This window comes from Lacerta agilis, chromosome 6 (assembly GCF_009819535.1).
Source record: "Lacerta agilis isolate rLacAgi1 chromosome 6, rLacAgi1.pri, whole genome shotgun sequence".
Taxonomy (NCBI): Eukaryota; Metazoa; Chordata; class Lepidosauria; order Squamata; family Lacertidae; genus Lacerta; species Lacerta agilis.
The window spans coordinates 44,588,472-44,604,514 of record NC_046317.1 but is presented as its reverse complement, the minus strand read 5'-3'; the positions used below and the strand labels follow the sequence as shown (position 1 = coordinate 44,604,514).

The window sequence follows — 16,043 nt, the reverse complement described above, 5'->3', positions numbered from 1 at the left end:
AACCCACTTACTTGGGAGCAAATCCCATGGACCTGAGGTGATGTTTATAAGATTCCTCTGTCAGTCTTTCTAGCCGAAGATAAACATGAGGGCCACAGCTTAATTCTAAGTTCTAGAAGAGTATTGGTTTTTTTGCAGCGAAAACAACAAAGAATCTTACAACACCTTAATGACTAGCATAAGCTGTCATGGACTACCATCCACTGCATCAGATGTGTGTAGTGTTATCATGAGCTATAGGTTTAGATGCACATTGTTTGGGGAGGAGGGTTGTAATAAGGAAAGGAAATGCAATAAAGTACAGTGATAATTATGTACTTAATACAGTACCGGATAATTTGAAAAACAGTTCTTGATGACATAGACATCCTGGTATTGATAAGCCAATTAGCTCACATAATGTACTAAAAATCTATTCAATCGGTGGAACGGGGGAATATATTCAATTAACAAGCAATAGCACCACAAATTATTAGTACTAAATTACACTGTCCCGTCATTATACGCCAACATTGTTAATGACTTCATCCTCAGGTTACAGTTCAGGATCCTCTTTGTAGTGATTTCCATGCCTGCTTCTGTGCAGAACTGTAGTCCAAAGTTTTCAATACTCCCTCCACCCACTTTTATTCTTCCAAGTCTTCCTGTTTTTGTCTCAGCAGTTGCAGTGGTCAGCTCTGGCCACCAGTGGGCATTATGGCACCATAATTAAAAGGAGTGGTCTGACCGTTTTAATTCTAAGATTGTTTTGTTCAAATTGTTCAGCTACCCTTGTTACCTGTCCAAAGCGTATCGGTATGGCACAATGGAGCCCAATATATCCCACGGCCTGGCATAGCCAGGATTTTTTTTTGGGGGGGGCAGAACCGATGTGATTGATCAGTTAGTTAAGTATTTCTATTGTTTTACTTGATGGGGGGCAGCTACCCCTCCCTGCCCCCACTTGGCTACACCCATGAGATATAATAACATATGATGATGGTGAGGTTTAGGAAAAGTCAGCCCCTGCTCTGCTTTGCTGACTGTGGGGGCCACACTCCTGCTAATCCCTGCTTCTATTTGATGTTAGGCTTTCTCTGGTACCACCTTCATTAAAGCCTTTCACCAAAGCTGTCCCGCTTTGGCTGAGGGAAATGGAACCATGCTTGGCTAGCTGTTAGAGACACTTTGCTAAGATAGGCCGAGTTCTGACATTCTGAAAAGAATTTGAGGGGTGGGGTGGGAATACAGAACCGGGAATATACGTTTTGGGGGGATTGCGAAACACTCTTTGAAGATAAGCTTTCCAAAACAGCAGGGTCTGCCTGCTCCCAATGCTAAATGGAGACTGTGGCCCTCAAAAGCAAGGAGCTTCACTTTACTCAAATAGCAGCAGTTACTAGTATTTATTTCCCAGTAAACGCAATGGGCTGCGTTTAATAGAAGCGGGGGGACGGAACACTCTGGTCCAAAATGGCTCCATTCATGGGTCGAGGATGTACTGTCTGTATGTTGGCCGCCTGGGTGGGCCTCGGAGCTGACGGCTATTGTAGCCGCATAATGGGCTTGATTGGTAATTGGGGAGGTGAATTTGGCGTGGGGGAAGGGAACGGTGTCATCTCTGCAGCTGGGCTGTTTGTCATGCAAAGCGGGGCAGGAAGGGAAGCTTAAAATCCCGCGACTTCACAGCACCTCGGAGCTGCTCTTCAATGCTCCTCTCCTCCACCCCACCCGCTTCTCTTATCTTGGCCGGCGTGGTTCTTACAACCCTCCCAGCCGCTTCCGCCCCTTCCCGGGTTCACCCACATAAAAGTCATGAGAGCTTAGGGAATTTGGGGAGGCGGCGAGCGGGACAGTGTGGCAGATTTGCAGCAGGGTTAAGCTCAGTAAATTAGGCGAACACCACCGCCTGCCCTGGCAATGGCAGCTTCCCTCCCTCCCCCGTTTTAGGCTTGCGCACAGCCACTTGCGAATTTGACAGGAAGGAAGAGGGGCTGCTGGAGTGCCGGCGGGCCCCCTGAGGAGAGCGACAAGAAACGGGGATTAGCCAGGGATGCCGGGGCTCCCCCTGCTGGGCGAGGACGTGTAACTCCCCGACAACCCTGCGGCGGGGATTAATTACAGACCACACAGTAAGCCAATGAGGGGCACCGAGAGCGCCGCCGCGCGCGGAGAGAGGGCCGCGCCCCGGCCTCCAGAGCGCGCCTGCTGGAGAGTCGCGCAGAAGGGGAACATTCATTTCTGCCCTCCCGACGTCGCTATGAGGCGTGAGGAGGAACTGCAGGTGGCTCAACATTTCCCCTTCTTGCGCAGCAGTTCTCACGGCCTGGCTTGACAACTGCCGCACCGGTCCCGGGTGGGGATGAGGCCCCAGGCCACGCGCGGTCGAGAAGCAGGAAGAGCGCGCGACTCGCAGGTTGCAAGGAGAGCAAGGGCTCCCGCGCCTTCTTTAATAGTCTGTGCAAAAAAGGGGATTTCAGCCGTCTGCATCGCCAGCTGCTGCACCTGCTGAAATTCTCGGCTCAGCTGTGAAAGGTGTGGCGGAGCCCTGCTCTCTGTTGCGCGCGGCTCGCTCTCTACCCCGTGGTTCGGCAGGGAGCGGTTACTTGACTGAACCTAAACCGCAGGTGAGGACAACCTGCCTCCTTTTAAGGTAGCCATAGGACGGCACAGCCCCTATCCTAGCTATGCAGTGCGGGGGGTGAGAGGCACTGAGGCGCGAGCGGCCTCATCGGTGGAAGCAATAGAGCGGGAAGTCGCGGCTGAGGAAGCAAGGCGCGTGCGTCACATTGCGCAAGTGATGGCTACCTGGAGTGAGTCGGGTCTCTTGGGCTGGTTTTCACACAAAAGCTGCTTGAGAGCAAGCGCGAGCCGACTTCGTGTGACTGATAGCATCCCGGCAGGGGGCACTGTAGTCTAGCCCTGTGTGAAAGACCCGAGATTGCTTTCAGACAGCCAAGGGCGCTTCCAGACGGATGTTATTTGTGGAATCGGTGCTGTCCCCCGCATGGTTTTTCCCCCCCACCGCCTCCAAAACGTGCCATCGAGATGACAGCCCGTACTTTTCCATACTTAATGTGGCTTTTGTCTTGCAGCAGAAAATCTAAGGAACAAAAATGTAACTCTTTAGAGTTTGTGGTACCGTGAAATACTTGTGTTGTGCAAAAACTTGTCATTAAGCAACAAACAAAACACCAAATAGAAATAGATGCTGTCCACCCTCCCCACTCAAAAGCAGCACCCTCCATATTGCCAGTTTGAAGCATGATAGCCAAGGCTTGGTAACATTTGCTCTTTCACTATTAAAATTTCCAGTGATTTCTTTGAAAAGGTGCATGCACCTAGGTACAGAAATACTTGTGTGTGAACCCAAAATGGAGACAGTAGTAGTGGAGGGTGAATGTAGTAACTGGAGTAGAGGGCCCAGAAACTCAGCATAGAAGCCTTTCCATCAATGATCACCACCTGCTGGTGTGATATGAAAAACGTAAACTAAAAAACTGAGTGCCAATTGCACATTCAGAAAAATGGATCTGAGAACCTGATAGTGAAATAATTTGTTGTACTGAAGCACCACAAGACTTGGCCTGTGAGACAGTTGAAAGATGTTCCTTCTTTTGCCCCACAGGTCCTGTGTGCTTTCATTCTGTGTTTTCTATGTAGATTCAGCTTTCTTCAGGGCTGTAGAAGACTATTTTTGCTTGCAGCCTAAGAGTGCTGTGTAAGGGTTTTGCTTCTCATATGAACTGACCCAGACTCTGCATTCATCATCTGAGACCCTTATCATGTGCTTCCATCCTGCATGAGAGATCTGGAGGGTGGCAAAATGAAATGGGTGGTTTCTGTGGGTTGGCTCCCTGCTTGTGGAATGCTCTCCCAGGGAGGCTCACCTGGCGCCTTCATTACATAGTCTTTAGGTGCTAGGCTAAAACATTCCTCTTCTCACGGGCTAATTAAACAATCTATGGCTTTTTTAAATGGGGGGGCTATTGTTTGTTTGTCACTATGTTGTGCATTTTTGTGCTTGTTATATTGTAAGCCACCTGTGATTGTCAAATGAAGGGCAGTCTGGAAATATAATAACAATAAACTCATTAATTACCATTCTCTAACCACTGGCACTGATTTAGTAGGGCAGCTAGGCAGGAATGAGCCAGCGCCTTTAAACTCAGGCCTAGACAAACTGGAAGTAGACTATCACTGATAGCTATTGTCTCCTGACTAGCGTAGCTTGCTCCTTCAAGGCCTTCTCTGTTGCTCTTTGGTTAAATGTGCTTGCAAGAGGGACACAGTGCTTACACACTAGAGTCTGTTCTCTAAACTTTTAACAGCACAACTCCTTAACCTGTTCAGGGTCAACATGATATCTCAACTAATCAGCATTAAGGGCATGGATTGGACCTCTAATAGTACTATCAAGTTGCACTATTCTAGCTTCTTGCAGAAAGGAAAGAAAAGAAGCAGAGATGAAACTCCTGAAGTCTGTCTATCTAAGAGTAACAGAAGCCCAATTCACATTTTAGCCACTGAACATGGAGTACAAAATACAGAGTGCAGCATTGGTGAGTGATGCACCTGTATATAAAGGGCAAGTGGCAAAAATGTGTAGCGTTGCCTCAGTATATATTTTTATTAAGAAAAGCAACTTTGAGAGGCTGTTTTGCATGAGGGAGCTGGAGGCAAAGGATGCTTTGTACATTTCTTGCTTGCTGTCCTATTCTAAATTTATCCCAAGCTTTATAAACATGCCCTTGTAATAAAAATGAGAAAAGGCAGTGGATGAGCGACTTTATCATGAGAAAACAGCAGGTGAGAAAAGGGTAAAGTACTCATTCCTTTCTCCACTGAAAATTGAGCTTTTTAAAGCCATCTTTGTTAAATAATAATAATAATAATAATTTATTATTTGTACCCCGCCCATCTGGCTGGGTCTCCCCAGCCACTCTGGGCGGCTTCCATCAAACATTAAAATACATTTAAAAATATCACAGTTTAAAAACTTCCCTAAACAGGGCTGCCTTTAGGAATTTTCTGAATGTCAGGTAGTTGTTTATTCCTTGACTTCTGATGGGAGGGCGTTCCACAGGGCGGGCGCCACTACCGAGAAGGCCCTCTGCCTGGTTCCCTGTAGTTTTGCTTCTCGCAGTGAGGGAACCGACAGAAGGCCCTCGGCGCTGGATCTCAGTGTCCGGGCTGAATGATGGGGGTGGAGACGGCCTCCTTCAGGTATACAGGACCGAGGCCGTTTAGTGCTTTAAAGGTCAGCACCAACCCTTTGAATTGTGCTCGGAAACGTACCGGGAAGCCAATGTAGATCTCTCAGGACCGGTGTTATGTGGTCCCGGCGGCCCCTCCCAGTCACCAGTCTAGCTGCCGCATTCTGGATTAATTGCAGTTTCCGGGTCACCTTCAAAGGAAGCCCCACATAGAGCGCATTGCAGTAGTCCAAGCGGGAGAATACCTAGAGCAGGTACCACTCTGGCGAGGACGTCCGCGGCAGGTAGGGTCTCAGCCTGCGTACCAGATGGAGCTGGTAGACAGCCGCCCTGGACACAGAATGAACCTGTGCCTCCGATGGACAACTGTGATCCAAAAGACTCCCAGGTCATGCGCCCTGGTCCTTCAGGGGCACAGTTACCCCCATTCAGGACCAGGGAGTCCCCCACACCCACTCGCCCCTATCCCCCAAAAACAGTACTGTCTGTCTTGTCAGGATTCAACCTCAATCTGTTAGCCGCCATCCATCCTCCAACAGAAAAGGGTCTATTGGGGTTCATTAAATGTGTTCCTGTAGAGTTCACCAACATGCTGCCATGCCACAGGAACAAATGCACCACCCACAAAGGCCTTCCCTGGCATCCTTTGCTTCCTCTCCCACGTGATGCTTGAAGATTTGTAGCCAATAAGAATAGGTCAGTGTGTGTGCTTGGTTGTGGCATGTGCATGCTGCCCATGAGAGGTTGTCCTGTTTGTAAATGTGCCAATGGGCCCTCATATTAGTTGTCCCCTAAATGCGTTTTTTTCCTGCCCCCTGAAATATACATGGGTGTGGCTGTCAGGAAAGGAATAGGCTGTACACTATTTGATAACTAATGCACTGCCTGGGTATTTGTACTCAGAAATGTATAGCCAAAAGGAGAAGTTAAAATATAAAATTAGCCTAGATAGAGATGGTGCCAAAGAAGAGATAAGATAAACTCGTAAAGAGATGAGGGAAGAAGTTCAGGAAGACTGCAGATGGTGGTAATATGAGTCACTTAATGAGAGCTCAAGACTAAGCCATAGGCTGCTACTTGTAAATTCTATCAGGTTCTTGCAACATGCAGAATTAATGGCTATAACATAGGGGAGGGAGAACATGACAAGGAGCAGCTGCTGCTATGTCAAGAGTGTTTGAACACGAAGAAAAAGAAAAATCCTGTGGCAGTATCTCATAGAAGAGTTCCATAAGCGAAAGTAGAAGTGCAATAGGCTTGAACAGGAAGCTTCTCCTCCCTGGGAAATATGGTGACATCATGCTGAGAAGCTTCTTGCAGGGGGGAAGGAAGAGGCAGGTAGTGGAGCAGGCATTTAACGCTCAGACACAAAGTCTGGATCCATACAAGCTGCTGAGGTGAACCACATTTCAATTCCCAGACCAGAGTTGTTGTTAATGGGCTAGTAGTAAATGCACACCTGTTGAGAAGGAAGGGTTGGACTAGCAAGATTGAGTGCTCTTTACACCTGCTCTCCATTATTGCCAATTCAGCATTCTTTCCCTGCACATTGGTATAGTCAGCATCTGCCTGCCCCCAGTGCTTTGGGTGCTCCCATAGACATTTGTTATTTGCAAAGCAATTGTGGGGACACCTAATAGGACCATCAAGTCTGATGGACTTTTGTGAAGAAGGGTGCCCCTTACCGAGTGTAATGCTGCCTGTGTGTGTGTAAGCTCTGGTCTCGGTTTGTTTTCTTTATTCTGCTTGTTGCTCTGCTTGCGGAATCTGCTCAGCTGTGGTCCCTGTGGCGGCTGACAAGACAACCTTCTAGCCCCCCCCCCCCCCCCCGCCTTCGGCTGGGCTGCACCATGCTGGCTTCCTGAACACACTATGGAAAAAATAAACACTGCCCAGGCTGCTGCAGTACAAACCATTGCTGAGATGGGGTTTGGAGGCTTGAGAAATGGATTGTGCCAGGAAGGGCAATACAGGGCTGGCCGGGTGTTGTGCCTGGGTCAGACTCCCTTTCCATACTTCTGAACTTACAGTGTCTTACTTCCAGCATAGTAAGAGTTGAAAGCAGACACAGGCCCTCTTCCACAAGTTGATCTAATACATAGTCCCTCTCTGCACTTTTCCAGAGAAGCAAAGATAATGTTTATCCCACTGGACAATTGCTTCCCACTTCATCACCTGTTTCTGCTGGTTGTGGAAACCTGTGCATATTTATAACATAAATTTAAGTTTATAAAGAATTGAGACTAAGTTGTCACCCCCAACCAAGTTCAAAATCCAGCTCTTATCAGAATCGTCTCCCTCTTCTGCAGAGATTTCACGCTTTTACAGGTTGTTACTGGCAACCTATTATAACAATCCTCTATATTACACACTATCTTTGGCATGTCAACTTCATCTGTTGGGTCTCCTGCTGCCTTTGGCAGGCTGGTTGCAGAAGCTGATTTTCACAAAGTTGTACTTGACTACATGTTCTGCATCTGTAAATTGCACGAAAAATTACACTAAGAAATGTACATTTGCTTTTAAGTGATCTGTCCTTAGCTTTATTATGTCTCCTCAGTAATATTCCCAAATCATAAATCAGATCGAAAAGTAATTTAGTACTACCTGTGAAAATGCCCAGAGACAACACTCCAGTCAAATCTTTTTTAAAAAATGAGCACAGTATTGGCTGAAGACTGAAAAAAGTAAACTTTGGATCGTTCCCTCTACCTTCTGCACAGCACTTTCCGTGTGCTCTATCAGGCCGTTGAAAATACATTTTAAATTGTGGGAACAGGTCAGTCAGAATAAAATATGCAAATTATATTAAAATATTTCCTTAACTAATGAATCCAAGCTTTGCACTTTCCTTGGGGGGCAGGCTTTGATTTTTCTGGGAGCAGAAGAGCATCCAGCTATGCATGCATGATCATATAATATTAATTAATTATTACAATGTGCATCCTTACTCATGCATACACAACTCCTGTTGTTTCATCAACACACTTGTCTAAAAGGGAAGTCTAGAGCAAAACAAGACACAATGTCAGAAATCTGTGATGGGATTGCATCCTCAATAAGTTTTTACCAAATACAAGCCAAAGAAGATTCAGGACCAGGACAGTGGTGCTGAGGAGAAAGGCGGTTAACCCTTTCCTCCCAGCACCATTTCCCAGCTTAAAGCTTCCTCCCCCAGCTGTTATTTGTCCCTGTTAAGAGGAACCCAGGCGTACAGGCCTGCATCAATCTACACTCTTGACTACAAACACGAGGCTCCAAGGCGGGGGACCAAAGAACTGCACACAGGCACCATCAGAAGATAGGTTTATTATAATATATATTTACTTTTAAAAATAAAAACTTCCATTGCAAGGCTAGAGGTCTGTACAACTACAAAAATAAATCTTTTTTCTTTCATATAAATAATTTATATGGCATGACAACATTTCAGGTTAAAAGGTCTCCAGCACACCTGCTACATACTCACATGCCCACGCGCACAACAGATACACACATGCACACACAATGTGTCCCCCTTTCCACCATTTCCCGTGCTTTGCTGGTCAAAGACGTGGTGGTGGGGGCGCGGGGGGGGGAGAAACACAATTTCTATTGTGAGGTAGCTAGAAAGCCCTTAGCAGTTTTTAAGCAGTGGTGTGGTGGAAGGAGAGTGGGAGAAGTGGGGCATACATGTCAAATGTTGCTAGGTTCTACCTTTGACAGTGGTTTCTGGTCTAAATAGTTTCGTGTGTGAGAAAGACAGGAACCAATCTAAATGGTCAGAGGAAATCTCTGCCACATGGCCAGGTTTCTGTGTGCAGGGAATTGCTCTCCAGATCCTAGAAGCAGTTCTTAGTTTTAAATCACTGAATTAATCCATTTTAATAGAAGGCCCAAGTCCTATTGAAGTGCCAAGGGTGGTTCACACAACCAAAATGTTAAAATCTCAGCAGAAACTCTCTGGCAGCAAGAAAAGGCAATCCGGCATATTTTGGGGAATATAATTACAGTAGTTATTGGGTGCGAAAAGGGAGGGGGGAATATAACGTGCCTGCGGTATTGAGAAGGGGAAAGAAATGTCAATGAGGACGTGGATTCAAAGGTGAATCAGCCCTGCTCCTCTCACACAAGTAGCTAGGTGTGTCGGTCTCTGTGCCCAAAAACTGCACACAATTTATGCCCAAGTGGGTCAGAATTTCACCACAAAGCCCCCAAGGACAACTCCATGTTGCAAAGAACAGCTAAAAGACATCTGTACTTCTTAATTTATCTCATTCTAAAGACAAGTTGGTAAAGGTTATTCCACTACAAATGTCAGTGCCACTGAGAAACTGGCAAGCTACTTGGTGTATATAATTGCAGTGCAGAAAGATGCTGAGCAACTTCTGCAGTTGGAGGGGTCCCTTCCTGAAGTCCAAAATCTCCAAACCTGCAATTGGGAGTACCTAAAGTTATTTCACGTCTTAGGTGAAAAAATACATTTGGTCCAAACCTTGCATCTTGTTGAAAGAAGTGTGTGTGTGTGTGTGTGTGTGGTGTGTGTGTGTGTGTGTCTGAAAACTGGCACATCCATCAGGTTCCCAAAATCACTCAAGAATCCTAACAGAGAATATTTTTTTCCAGCTGCCATCTTTTTCCTTTAGAGTAGGTCAGTAAGTAAGAAAAGAAAATAAAAAAAGGGGGGGGAAGCATTGTGTTTCAGGATTTAGGTTGTGAGCTGTTCTGTTGTGAGTGATTCACAGGCAGAGCTGGCCAGAAAACTGCACTTTGAATTTTGTGCAAAATTCTGATTTGTGTCCTGACCAGAATGGAAAACCTGAAACATTTCCTAAAGCAGTTTTGTGACTTAGCTATGTGGAAACCGCGCATGTCAGATGGAAAGGGAACTGGTCCTTGAGAACCAATCCTGCTGCCAGCGACAGTTCATTTCTTGTTTTTCAGCAAAAGAAGCTGAACCGGAAAGAGATCATTCAGAAACAGAAAAAGGCAACCACAAGCACTCATACTTTTGGGCCAGGAAATGGAATGTTTTGGCCCAACTCTTGTCTCTTCCCGGTGAACATTTTCTGCTCTGATTACTACATAGGGATGTTTTTAGGTGGGAGAGAATCAAAGGATAATTTTTACACATGATTTTTTTTCCTACACAGAATTTTTTTTTTTTAAGAGATGGGGGGAAAGTTCCATACACCATCAGTTGTGAAGGTGCAGCACGAATGTTTGTGCTGAAACTATGCAGGTCAGGAAGCTAATAATCTCAGTATAGGAAAAACATGTGTTGAAAAACTCAAAATGGTACATTGTCCTTAACAAGAGCAATGAATGGCTGAATTTAGCACAAGGTCGCCCAGCTTTCTTATTAAAGTAAGCTTAAATTTCCATTTGAAACACTTCCTTCGTAACCAACACAGTACACATACATTTTTGTGCTCAGGCAGCAGTTTCAGACTACAAACTCACTTGTGAGAAGTACCTCTTAAAACATGGAAGCAGAAAAAACATAAACCCATATAAACTGCTCTTCCAGAAAACCCTGCTCTGATCTCCATCTGTGTGGGGTAAATGTCCTGCAGGGCCCAAAAACCTGCCCTGAATGATTCTCATCTTCTGTTAGTCACAAATTATTCCTCACTGATATTCTTGGGAAATGATGAAGCTTAAAATGTAAATTCTAAAAGGAAGTACTTATGGGACACACTTGTGTGATGGGCTACCTTGGACTGATAAAGAGGCATGCAAGCAAAAAGAATAGGACAGAAAGGAAGGTTATTGTAGTGTGGGATAGGACGGGGAGGAATATGGAACAGCCAGATGGCGAATGCTGGCATAGGCAGACATGCCGGTGGAAGCAGGAGCAGAGTGCAGCCCATCCCACACAGCTTGCATAGAAGGCGCTAAGACACATTGTGCTCCCTCCACTCCACACGCCCAGGGGGTCCTCTCTCCATTACAACCTCACCCTGGTGTTTCCCTTTAAAGGGATACGCCACTTTTTTTTTTTAATGAGGGAGCTGTGAAAATAATAAAAAATAATTATATAATTATAAGGGGGAGGGTTCGTGACTCTTTTTATACAGCTTAAAATAATAATATTAATATTAATAAAAATAAAAATAAAAGAATAGCAGCACAATGCGGGAGGAGTTCCCCACGCATAAGTTGAGTCCTGTTCTCTCCATGGGAGGGTCAGTGTTTGGGCAATTCTGTCGTCCTGCCCCGATGACAGCCATGAGATGGTTCACACAGCATATGGGGAATTGTCACTTTCATTTTCCAGGTTCGATGGGATTGGAATTTTCCCTGTCTGCAGGTGAGTGGGCACAATGTTATCTGGGCTATCGCAGTCCAATGCAAGGATGCAAACTATGGGATGTTTTGAAGCCAGAAGTCCTGGTAACCAAGAAACCCAGCATGTTTTGGTGGCAGATAAACACATAGAGAAACAAGGCCATGGGAGAGTGGAAGTACCAGTGCTGAGAGATTCTCCCATCAACCTTTTCACAGCAGTAGCACATCGGTCCTTCTTGCTCCAGTTCCCAAAGGGCACTGTCTATGTCTACAGTTGTTTATAACACAGTGGCAAGAACTTCCAGGTATCCATCCTGCTTCACAGTCTGTGTGGTGTGTGTATGTGTGAACAATCTGGGCCCCTGATCCCACCAGGGATACTGTGCACATCCTATCCCTGAGGAGGGAGGTTCTAGGCCCCAGGTCTTGGCTGGCAAAAGTGAAATGCTAGTTGCCTGGTCTAGGTTATTCAGTTCCAAGCTGTTTGGGTGCGTCTTATTACGAGGCTCCTCAGGTCCATCAGATTCAAGCCCTCGTGTGTGTAGCCCCGGCATGAGCCAGGCAGGGGTGGGTGGCAAGGCCAGCATCACTGAGGCAGTGGCTGTAACTGTGGTGAAGGTGCCACTGGATGCAGGAGCGGCACCTTGGTGCTGTGGGCAGTTGGGTCGGTCCGAGGGGGATTGGGGGGCAGTCTGAGCCACCGAGGCTTTGTTGTTGTGGGTTGGCGGCTCTTGCTGCTGTGAAGCGCTTTGACTCTGGTGACAGTTGGGTGGCAGAATGTCCTCCAGGGGTCACAGTTTTGGGTCCAGTCTGGCTTCACAACGACAGAGGCGATTCTAGGCTAGTCTTGTAGCTTTTCACCACCTGCCCAGGGACGGGAAAGGCTTATGTTAGTGGTATTGGATATGGGAGGGAAGAGAGGCAACAACACAAGTGCACCTGGCATGGAGTCCTTGTGAACAGCAACTCCAAGAACTTTCAAAACCATAAAGCAGGTGAATTCAATAAGAAGAATCTGAAGCACAAAGTGAATTATGCTGCCCTAGAGTACTAAAGAGGAGACTTCAACCACTGTCCATCTGTCACGGATGCTTTAGCTGAGATTCCTGCATTGCAGGGGGTTGCACTAGAGGACCCTTGGGTCCCTTCCAACTATATGATTCTATGAACTCTCTCTTAGTCCCACCTGTTTTAACTTCTGGGACCTGGGAATAGAAGCTAGATTCCTATTACCCCATTATACATTACTATAGCCACATTGCACCTCAAAGATATGCTCCAAGGTGCTATGGTCTGTTTTTCCCAGAGATCCTAGGAATTTGTCTCACAGAGACCTGCCCACCCCAGTCCAATGCCTATTGACATACTAGCATAAGAACAGAAACAAATCTTCTTGCCTTGCCTCCCAACTCCTTTGGGGACACTATCTTTACATTCAAACTAGAATCCAGCTGCCTTTGAAATGCTGAAACTACTCTCGTCCATCCAAAGAAACCAGAGTTCTGGCTTCCCTGGCTCTTGATGGTCACTTACAGTGATTTTGGGGAAGCTGGGGGCTTTTTGCTGGCCTTGACCAAGATGGTGGATTGCGCTGGGGGGGATGATGTAGGTGCTGCGGGCCATCTTCACCCGTGTCTGATGCTCCTGTGCCTCTGAATATTACTCGGAGTCTGAGGAGTCACCAAAGGCTCCACCGTGCCGCTGTACGTAGAAGCTGTGGTGGCTGATGGTTGGGGGGGACAGGGGGAACGGTGTCGGCAGAGGCGGCTAGACCATTATCTGCTGGTGTGACCTATATGACAAAAAAGCAGAAAGCACACTGAGAAAAACAGGGGTGTCAAATAAAGGCACAGGCTTTCCATTCATTGTAGTGAATCCTGAAATCTATTGATGGCAGGTGAGAAGCCAAGACCCTATGTTCTATTACGACGTGTTGTGACTGTTCAAGTACTTCCCTCCACCTCATCTGGCAGTGGGCTTTGACAGTGAGATATAGGACCCCTTCCACTTTTCCTCTATGGTTCTCCATTAGAGCAACCTGATGAGAAACAGGAGTTTTCTTACCTCTGCAGGTGGTCCAATGATAGATAGCAGGACAGGGCAGCAGCACCAAGCCATTGAGCAGTCCCAGAATGGTCAGGATGGTGAGCACAGCAAAGAAATACCTTTGAGGGGAGGTCAAGGTGGTCAGTAATGGTCAGATTTGGTCATTTGGGCAAATCATCTGCATACAATATAACTTAAGGATAAGAATCAGTTATTGCTCTGTATATTTTTCTTCCCCATCCCAGGAGCTGAGAAGCAGCACAGTTCTGTGGCCTTTGTGAAGAAGGAGGGTTATTTATTTACCCAGGTGGCAGCAGATGTCAGTAAGCATCTCAGCCTCTTATTAGGCCGCCAAGTATAGAGTTAGTTCACCAGCACAAATTCATTTACGTTTTCCTTGCACTCTCATTACTGTTACACCCATGCACTGACAAGTGCTATCCATCAGTCTCAAACTCAGGTTGCTCCCTTTAGAAGATAAGAGCACCCCTCTCTCTGAGCCAGCAGACTTGTAGAGTTCACAAGCCTTAGCTGCCGTAAGGGAAAGTGCCAGAGAAGGAATAAATTCTTGTAGAATGTCCTCCCCTCAGTCGTAAGTTGTGGTCCTTGAACAGGGAGATTTCTCCAAATTTGGCAGAAGGTACCATTGCCCCTCCAGGGCTGCCTTGACCCTATTAGATTCTGCCTTTATATCCATTCTTGATCATGAGACCTTCAGACCTATTTCCCCATGTGGTGTTACCCAAATTCCCAACAGATGTCAAGAAAGACAATTTCCCGTTCTCTAGCCACTCCCTTTTACTGATACCTCTGGAAATGGCCCCCAACACATTGGTCCAGAGCACCACCAGAACAGGTATACAAGGGGAGAAGAGAGACACATGACAATCACCTCAGAATGAAATCGAGACTCTGAACCAGCTAGCATAAGGACACCAAGCAACGTGGAGACAGCACCATCCATCACAGGGGGCAAACATGTGCTCTAGGCCACAGTAGTGCGCTGTTCCGGTTGCCAATGGCCGTGAGAAAGCCCTGAAAAAAGACGAACAGTCAGAATGCGACTAAAGAAATGACTTGTCCAAGCAGACCCTCATAAAGGGGCCAATCACCACACTGCATCTTGGGAGGCCCACCAGACTGGGAGAAAGAACAAGAAGCTAGGCCCAAATCTGTTCTTGTGCACTGAGTCGGTGTATTGCCAGAGCTGGAACAGGCTCATCTCAAAATGACAGCTTGGACTCTGCGTTTCATACCCATTCTCACACATATCATTATATTCACACTAATTAAAAGTATTGTATCTACATGCAAGTGTGGCTGCGAGGCTTCTGGTAGCAAAGAATTGGAAGAGCCCTTGAGTACCGACAAAAACGGAACGGCTTGCCAAATTAATAGAATATTATAATTTGACCAAGTGATGGAAATATTGGAAGAGTTCCAAAGGAAAGAGTGAGAAAGAATGGAAGGCAATTTAAAGAATACTAAAAAATTATATTGAAAAGCCGGAACTTATATCATATAAAGCAAGTTCTGTGATTAGCAGAAGGAGAGAAAAGAAGATGAAATACGTAACAGTTAGTTTTTCATAGTTTTTATAGTAATGAGGTATAGAGCGATAAGAAATGTAAAAAGTCAACAATATGCAAAGGAAATTAACGGAGATCAAAATGATAGTACAACTTATGTGATTGGGAAGTCTATCTCACAAGGGGGTGAAGGGTGTAGGGTGGTGGTGGGGTCTGAGTTAGGGTGGATGTGTATAATGTGTATAATCGTCAGATGTAAGTTTTTAATGTAATTGTGTATGCATGAATGATGAATGAATGTAAGGTTTTTCTATGTACTATTGTTATTTTTCTTCTCTAATTTTAAACACCTTAAAAAATAATTAAAAGAACTGCCAACCCTTGGGTGCTGCACCCACAACTATGATTAAATTCTGCTCTGACCACCCAGACTGCAACAGGGTGATATTAAGGGATATTAAGGGGGTAATGAACCCACAATTTATTGATTCTCCCTTATAGACTCCACTACTGATCAGGTTTAGGGACCCAGGTGGCGCTGTGGGTTAAACCACAGAGTCTAGGGCTAGCTGATCAGAAGGTCGGCAGTTCGAATCCCTGCCACGGGGTGAGCTCCCGTTGCTCGGAGTCCCAGCTCCTGCCCACCTAGCAGTTCGAAAGCACGTCAAAAAGTGCAAGTAGATAAATAGGGACCGCTCCGGCGGGAAGGTAAACGGCGTTTCCGTGCGCTGCTCTGGTTCACCAGAAGCGGCTTTGTCATGCTGGCCACATGACCCGGAAGCTGTCTGCGGACAAACGCCGCTCCCTCGGCCTATAGAGCGAGATGAGCGCCGCAACCCCAGAGTCGGACACGACTGGACCTGATGGTCAGGGGTCCCTTTACCTTTTTACTGATCAGGTTTGATACAACAGATAAAAACCTAATAATCTAAATGTTCTGGTTGGGTGCCACTAAAGCTATTTGAATGTATATGGTTGTAATACTACACACCAAGTTCTCTGG

The 16,043-nt window shown here is 46.2% G+C and overlaps 1 protein-coding gene across 1 annotated transcript in view; it reads right to left on the bottom strand.

Annotated features, from left to right (window-relative positions):
- Positions 1 to 13,215: 13,215 nt before the first annotated feature.
- The window catches only part of PTCH2 (patched 2), a 52,211-nt gene continuing 49,383 nt past the window's right edge, over positions 13,216 to 16,043 (bottom strand). Inside the window, exons 20-22 of the mRNA XM_033152272.1 lie at positions 14,404 to 14,546; positions 13,530 to 13,630; positions 13,216 to 13,257 (exon numbers count right to left, since the gene is read on the bottom strand). Of these exons, the coding sequence (XP_033008163.1) occupies positions 14,475 to 14,546 (72 nt within the window). The 3' untranslated portion in view covers positions 13,216 to 13,257; positions 13,530 to 13,630; positions 14,404 to 14,474. The remainder of the gene's footprint in view (positions 13,258 to 13,529; positions 13,631 to 14,403; positions 14,547 to 16,043) is intronic.